Source organism: Entelurus aequoreus, linkage group LG13, assembly GCF_033978785.1.
Source record: "Entelurus aequoreus isolate RoL-2023_Sb linkage group LG13, RoL_Eaeq_v1.1, whole genome shotgun sequence".
NCBI classification, from domain to species: domain Eukaryota; kingdom Metazoa; phylum Chordata; class Actinopteri; order Syngnathiformes; family Syngnathidae; genus Entelurus; species Entelurus aequoreus.
In genome coordinates, this window is record NC_084743.1 from 7,809,088 (window position 1) to 7,817,634 (window position 8,547).

General features: G+C 40.8%; 1 protein-coding gene across 1 annotated transcript in view; it reads left to right on the forward strand.

Moving 5' to 3' along the window:
* Positions 1–205: 205 nt before the first annotated feature.
* Positions 206–8,547, forward strand: part of LOC133663691 (cyclin-Y-like protein 1) — a 12,505-nt gene continuing 4,163 nt past the window's right edge. Inside the window, exons 1-2 of the mRNA XM_062068374.1 lie at positions 206–1,270; positions 5,187–5,261. Coding sequence (XP_061924358.1) covers positions 1,108–1,270; positions 5,187–5,261 — 238 coding nt within the window. The 5' untranslated portion in view covers positions 206–1,107. The remainder of the gene's footprint in view (positions 1,271–5,186; positions 5,262–8,547) is intronic.

Sequence of the window (8,547 nt, forward strand, 5' to 3'; positions counted from 1 at the left end):
ACTGAGTTACTGATTATTAAAAGTACTACATCAACTGAGTTACTGAAGGATTATTGTTGATGTGTGTCACAATAACACAAGTAGCCAGTGAGGGTTATTGTTGATGTGTGTCACAATAAACTGCACATGCACACAGTTAGGTGGAAATAGTTTAAAAAGTGTATTATATCTCGAGTTGGAATAAGCAAATGTCACCGATTTGGTGGAATGGTCCTTAAACGTGGAATTAGGCAATCCTTTATGAGTCTCGTGAATAGTTACAGTATGATAAATGAGAAATAGGCGCGCAATAGTTTTGATTGACAGGACTGTTTTCAGAAAGGGTGTGACGTTACTAAAATAGAATATTTGCGAATACAGCGTGATTGACAGCTCTATCTGCCAATACTTGGCACGTAAAACAAATCTCGTCATTCTGTCCACCAATAGGATGGCTTGTAATGTGAGGTGGGCGGGACTAGATGGCGCGCTAAGTAGCTGGCTAAGCAGCTAACAGCTGGCGGAGGAGCTAGCGGCTCGTCCAGCAGCAGAGTGGCCGCATACCTGCACACAAGGTCGGCCTGGATAAACTTGCTCGTCTGCTGGCAAGCCAAGAAAGACCACCGCGGATTCATCTCCATTAAGAAACATAGTGTTGGACTTATTATGTCTGCTTTGTGGCGGCTCTTCCACGCAAGGCCTCAGAAGCCTCGGGCTGGATTTGAGCGAGTTTAGCTGAGAGGACGCGTGGAAAACATTTGGAAAGTCACTTGAACGCACCATCCATTTGCTAGCGCTTGTCTCATCGCGAGTCACTTGAACGCACCATCCATTTGCTAGCGCTTGTCTCATGGCCTGGATCAACTTGATGGCAGGAAGTATTTCGCTGGGAGCAGAATGAATGAATGAAGGCAACAAGATTGAATCCAATCATTGCTTATTTGAGGAGGGAGCAAGCGGACTACTTTCAGGACTGTCCCCGCTGCCTCCCTGCAAATGGCCGAAGAAAGAACGCCTTCGCCGGGAGTGGGCGGACGAGCTCATGCTATGCTAACAATGCTAAGCTAACATTGCCTGGGCATCCAGCTAGCACCACGTGGTCTCCGAGGAGCACAGCGGCTGCCCGGGATGGGAAACACCGTCTCATGTTGCGTGTCCCCGGAGTCCAGCCCCAAGCTCCCGTCGCGGCAGCCGGCGGAGCGGCTGGAGGAGTTTCTGACCAGCACGGAAGTGAGCGACGACAACAGCGCCCCCTACCTGCAGCATATCAGCGACAGAGAAGTCCCTGACGGTGTGTACATCCATCCATTTTTTACCGCTTGTCCCGTAGACACAAGATACGTTTTCTAGAAATAAATAACTGTGTGAATGTACATCTGTGAATGGATGAATAGTGTGTATGTACAGTGTCATCTGTGAATGGATGAATAGTGTGCATGTACAGTGTCATCTGTGAATGGATGAATAGTGTGCATGTACAGTGTCATCTGTGAATGGATGAATTGTGTGCATGCACAGTGTCATCTGTGAATGGATGAATAGTGTGTATGTACAGTGTCATCTGTGAATGGATGAATAGTGTGCATGCACAGTGTCATCTGTGAATGGATGAATAGTGTGTATGTACAGTGTCATCTGTGAATGGATGAATAGTGTGCATGCACAGTGTCATCTGTGAATGGATGAATAGTGTGCATGTACAGTGTCATCTGTGAATGGATGAATAGTGTGCATGTACAGTGTCATCTGTGAATGGATGAATAGTGTGTATGTACAGTGTCATCTGTGAATGGATGAATAGCGTGCATGTACAGTGTCATCTGTGAATGGATGAATAGTGTGCATGCACAGTGTCATCTGTGAATGGATGAATAGCGTGCATGCACAGTGTCATCTGTGAATGGATGAATAGTGTGCATGCACAGTGTCATCTGTGAATGGATGAATAGTGTGCATGTACAGTGTCATCTGTGAATGGATGAATAGTGTGCATGTGCAGTGTCATCTGTGAATGGATGAATAGTGTGCATGTGCAGTGTCATCTGTGAATGGATGAATAGTGTGCATGTACAGTGTCATCTGTGAATGGATGAATAGTGTGCATGTACAGTGTCATCTGTGAATGGATGAATAGTGTGCATGTACAGTGTCATCTGTGAATGAATGAATAGCGTGCATGTACAGTGTCATCTGTGAATGGATGAATAGTGTGCATGTACAGTGTCATCTGTGAATGGATGAATAGTGTGCATGTACAGTGTCATCTGTGAATGGATGAATAGTGTGCATGTACAGTGTCATCTGTGAATGGATGAATTGTGTGTATGTACAGTGTCATCTGTGAATGGATGAATTGTGTGAATATACAGTTATGTACAGTGTCATCTGTGAATGGATGAATTGTGTGCATGTACAGTGTCATCTGTGAATGGATGAATAGCACCAGTGAAAGTTAAACCAGGTCAGACATCCAAACAGTCTATGATCAGTGCTAAATGCTAAAGCTAGCTACTGTATAATGTTGTATTCATTGTCATGAAGGTTCTACACATGTTATTATTATTCCTGCACTGTGTTGTCATGAAGTTTCTACACATGTTATTATTCCTGCACTGTGTTGTCATGAAGTTTCTACACATGTTATTATTATTCCTGCACTGTGTTGTCATGAAGGTTCTACACATGTTATTATTATTCCTGCACTGTGTTGTCATGAAGGTTCTACACATGTTATTATTATTCCTGCACTGTGTTGTCATGAAGTTTCTACACATGTTATTATTATTCCTGCACTGTGTTGTCATGAAGTTTCTACACATGTTATTATTATTCCTGCACTGTGTTGTCATGAAGGTTCTACACATGTTATTATTCCTACACTGTGTTGTCATGAAGTTTCTACACATATTATTATTCCTGCACTGTGTTGTCATGAAGGTTCTACACATGTTATTATTATTCCTGCACTGTGTTGTCATGACGGTTCTACACATGTTATTATTCCTGCACTGTGTTCTGTCATTAAGGTTCTACACATGTTGTTATTATTCCTGCACTGTGTTGTCATGAAGGTTCTACACATGTTATTATTATTCCTGCACTGTGTTGTCATGACGGTTCTACACATGTTATTATTCCTGCACTGTGTTCTGTCATGAAGGTTCTACACATGTTGTTATTATTCCTGCACTGTGTTGTCATGAAGGTTCTACACATGTTATTATTCCTACACTGTGTTGTCATGAAGTTTCTACACATATTATTATTCCTGCACTGTGTTGTCATGAAGGTTCTACACATGTTATTATTATTCCTGCACTGTGTTGTCATGACGGTTCTACACATGTTATTATTCCTGCACTGTGTTCTGTCATTAAGGTTCTACACATGTTGTTATTATTCCTGCACTGTGTTGTCATGAAGGTTCTACACATGTTATTATTATTCCTGCACTGTGTTGTCATGACGGTTCTACACATGTTATTATTCCTGCACTGTGTTCTGTCATGAAGGTTCTACACATGTTGTTATTATTCCTGCACTGTGTTGTCATGAAGGTTCTACACATGTTATTATTATTCCTGCACTGTGTTCTGTCATGACGGTTCTACACATGTTATTATTATTCCTGCACTGTGTTGTCATGAAGGTTCTACACATGTTATTATTATTCCTGCACTGTGTTCTGTCATGACGGTTCTACACATGTTGTTATTATTCCTGCACTGTGTTGTCATGAAGGTTCTACACATGTTATTATTATTCCTGCACTGTGTCTGTCATGAAGTTTCTACATGTTATTATTATTCCTGCACTGTGTTCTGTCATGAAGGTTCTACACATGTTATTATTATTCCTGCACTGTGTTCTGTCATGACGGTTCTACACATGTTATTATTATTCCTGCACTGTGTTCTGTCATGACGGTTCTACACATGTTGTTATTATTCCTGCACTGTGTTCTGTCATGAAGGTTCTACACATGTTATTATTATTCCTGCACTGTGTTCTGTCATGAAGGTTCTACACATGTTATTATTATTCCTGCACTGTGTTCTGTCATGACGGTTCTACACATGTTATTATTATTCCTGCACTGTGTTCTGTCATGACGGTTCTACACATGTTGTTATTATTCCTGCACTGTGTTGTCATGAAGGTTATACACATGTTATTATTATTCCTGCACTGTGTTCTGTCATGAAGGTTCTACACATGTTATTATTATTCCTGCACTGTGTTCTGTCATGAAGGTTCTACACATGTTGTTATTCCTGCACTGTGTTCTGTCATGAAGGTTCTACACATGTTATTATTATTCCTGCACTGTGTTCTGTCATGAAGGTTCTACACATGTTATTATTATTCCTGCACTGTGTTCTGTCATGAAGGTTCTACACATGTTATTATTATTCCTGCACTGTGTTCTGTCATGAAGGTTCTACACATGTTATTATTATTCCTGCACTGTGTTGTCATGAAGGTTCTACACATGTTATTATTATTCCTGCACTGTGTTCTGTCATGAAGGTTCTACACATGTTATTATTATTCCTGCACTGTGTTCTGTCATGACGGTTCTACACATGTTGTTATTATTCCTGCACTGTGTTGTGTCATGAAGGTTCTATACATGTTATTATTATTCCTGCACTGTGTTGTCATGAAGGTTCTACACATGTTATTATTATTCCTGCACTGTGTTCTGTCATGAAGGTTCTACACATGTTATTATTATTCCTGCACTGTGTTGTCATGAAGGTTCTACACATGTTATTATTATTCCTGCACTGTGTTGTCATGAAGGTTCTACACATGTTATTATTATTCCTGCACTGTGTTGTCATGAAGGTTCTACACATGTTATTATTATTCCTGCACTGTGTTCTGTCATGAAGGTTCTACACATGTTATTATTATTCCTGCACTGTGTTCTGTCATGAAGGTTCTACACATGTTATTATTATTCCTGCACTGTGTTGTCATGAAGGTTCTACACATGTTATTATTATTCCTGCACTGTGTTCTGTCATGAAGGTTCTACACATGTTATTATTATTCCTGCACTGTGTTCTGTCATGAAGGTTCTACACATGTTATTATTATTCCTGCACTGTGTTGTCATGAAGGTTCTACACATGTTATTATTATTCCTGCACTGTGTTCTGTCATGAAGGTTCTACACATGTTATTATTACTCCTCACAGAGCTGGCCTTGGAGTCCAACCCATCAGACCACGCCCGAGCCAGCACCATCTTCCTCAGCAAGTCCCAGACAGACGGTGAGCACTGAAGTGTATCATGATGTAGGTGGAGGTGTTTCATGTCCATCATGACTGATAGTTGGATGAGCAGAACATAGAACTAGGGATGTCCCAATACAACTTTTTCACTTCCGATACGATACCGATATTGTAACCTTGAGTATTGGCCGATACTGATATCAATACGATACGATATAGGCACGAATCATACATATATTTATTCCTTATTTTGTTGTGTGGAATGTTAGAAAAACTTGATAAAGTGATGTTACTGATGTTGTAGTGTTAAAACAGAAAACAACAGTCAGCAAGAGTAGGTATAGGAACAACTGACCCATTTATTATTAACCAATTGGTTACATAAATTTTAACCTTCAACATAAGAGTATTACCTCAACAAATCCAATAAAAAGAAAATGTTATATTTAAAGTGCAAAATAACCACTAATACCAACATAATTATACAATTTAATAGAATAAATTAAAAATAAATTAGAAGACCCTGAAAAATAACCTAAATAAATCCAATTAAAAAATAAAATAAAAACGTTTTAAAGTGCAAACAATTCAAGTTGACTTCAGTTATTTTTTTACTGTCAGCATATGTTGGAAACAACTGTGGGCAGGGACAAAAACAACACAATATTAACTGCTCCAAGTTAAGAGTTCACAGCTCCAGTTTCACTGACTGACTGCCCAAAACAATGTAGTAATTACTGAAGAATAGTGTAGACACAATAAACATATCACTCTAATAACAAGCATTTCTTCTCCACGTGTGCGGCAATACACTTTTGAAGCAGACATTACTCACCACTGACAGGGGCTGCTCATCAAGCACAATAAACTGGCCTATCTTTTGTGTTACGGCCATTACCTTTTTGCTGTCCCGTGGTAGTTTGTCACGTCTTGCAAAGCTTTTTGCTGTCCCGTGGTAGTTTGTCACGTCTTGCAAAGCTTTTTGCTGCCCCGTGGTAGTTTGTCACGTCTTGCAAAGCTTTTTGCTGCCCCGTGGTAGTTTGTCACGTCTTGCAAAGCTTTTTGCTGCCCCGTGGTAGTTTGTCACGTCTTGCAAAGCTTTTTGCTGCCCCGTGGTAGTTTGTCACGTCTTGCAAAGCTTTTTGCTGCCCCGTGGTAGTTTGTCACGTCTTGCAAAGCTTTTTGCTGTCCCGTGGTAGTTTGTCACGTCTTGCAAAGCTTTTTGCTGTCCCGTGGTAGTTTGTCACGTCTTGCAAAGCTTTTTGCTGTCCCGTGGTAGTTTGTCACGTCTTGCAAAGCTTTTTGCTGTCCCGTGGTAGTTTGTCACGTCTTGCAAAGCTTTTTGCTGCCCCGTGGTAGTTTGTCACGTCTTGCAAAGCTTTTTGCTGTCCCGTGGTAGTTTGTCACGTCTTGCAAAGCTTTTTGCTGTCCCGTGGTAGTTTGTCACATCTTGCAAAGCTTTTTGCTGCCCCGTGGTAGTTTGTCACGTCTTGCAAAGCTTTTTGCTGTCCCGTGGTAGTTTGTCACGTCTTGCAAAGCTTTCGGCCAGCGTGGCTTGCTGAAGCCAGCCAGAGGTTTGTTGCTTCGCCTTGCCAAAATCCTCATGTTCTTTTTTGTGGTGTTTCTTCCAATGTGCGATGAGGTTGCTTGTATTGAACTCCCCGGTTGTGTCCCTCCACAGGACACTTGCGCCCGACAAATGTTGCATTTAGTGGCAACGTTGTTGTCCGAGTTGACGTTGAAATACTTCCACACAGCCGACATCACACGCGTTGTTGTGATCCCGCGGGCTGTGCATGCTGGATCAGAGACGCTCTTCTTCCGCGGCCGGCACCAACGTTAATTAAGGGGCATTGCCGCCACCTACTGGGTTGGAGTGTGATCAAACCAGAGTCACCTATTATAGACGTGCTGCAGCGGAAAATGGACAGTTTATATCGGAGTTTTTACATTCAGTCCGATAAAATCCGATATTCACTTTTTTGGCTAATATCGGACTGATTTCCGATATCAATATAGGATGGGGACATCCCTACATAGAACATAGTTCCTGTGATGACTTGTCCTCAGCTATGAAGGCAGAAACACTTCACAAGAAGAGTCATGAATATGTACACATGCTTGATCAAGTGTAAGACATGTAGGAACCTGACAAGAACTATATTCTGCAGAAAGTTACCCCTGTGCTCTAAAGGGTGGGCTAAGTTGCTGTTAGCGCTCTTGCCTTGCATCATTTACAGACCACATTGGTCTGACTATGGTCCTTTTGGAAACATCCAAAAACTGTCCAGTACACACTTTGAGTATTGACAGGTGTGTATCACATACAGTACACACATTATGAGTACTGACAGGTGTGTATCACATACAGTACACACTTTATGAGTACTGACAGGTGTGTATCACATACAGTACATACTTTATGAGTACTGACAGGTGTGTATCACATACAGTACACACTTTGAGTATTGACAGGTGTGTATCACATACAGTACATACTTTGAGTATTGACAGGTGTGTATCACATACAGTACACACTTTATGAGTATTGACAGGTGTGTATCACATACAGTACACACTTTATGAGTATTGACAGGTGTGTATCACATACAGTATACACTTTGAGTATTGACAGGTGTGTATCACATACAGTACACACTTTATGAGTATTGACAGGTGTGTATCACATACAGTACACACTTTGAGTATTGACAGGTGTGTATCACATACAGTACACACTTTGAGTATTGACAGGTGTGTATCACATACAGTACATACTTTGAGTATTGACAGGTGTGTATCACATACAGTACACACTTTATGAGTATTGACAGGTGTGTATCACATACAGTACACACTTTATGAGTATTGACAGGTGTGTATCACATACAGTATACACTTTGAGTATTGACAGGTGTGTATCACATACAGTACACACTTTATGAGTACTGACAGGTGTTTATCACATACAGTACACACTTTATGAGTATTGACAGGTGTGTATCACATACAGTACACACTTTGAGTATTGACAGGTGTGTATCACATACTGTACACACTTTGAGTATTGACAGGTGTGTATCACATACTGTACACACTTTGAGTATTGACAGGTGTGTATCACGTACAGTACACACTTTGAGTATTGACAGGTGTGTATCACGTACAGTACACACTTTGAGTATTGACAGGTGTGTATCACGTACAGTACACACTTTGAGTATTGACAGGTGTGTATCACATACAGTACACACTTTATGAGTATTGACAGGTGTGTATCACATACAGTACACACTTTGAGTATTGACAGGTGTGTATCACATAC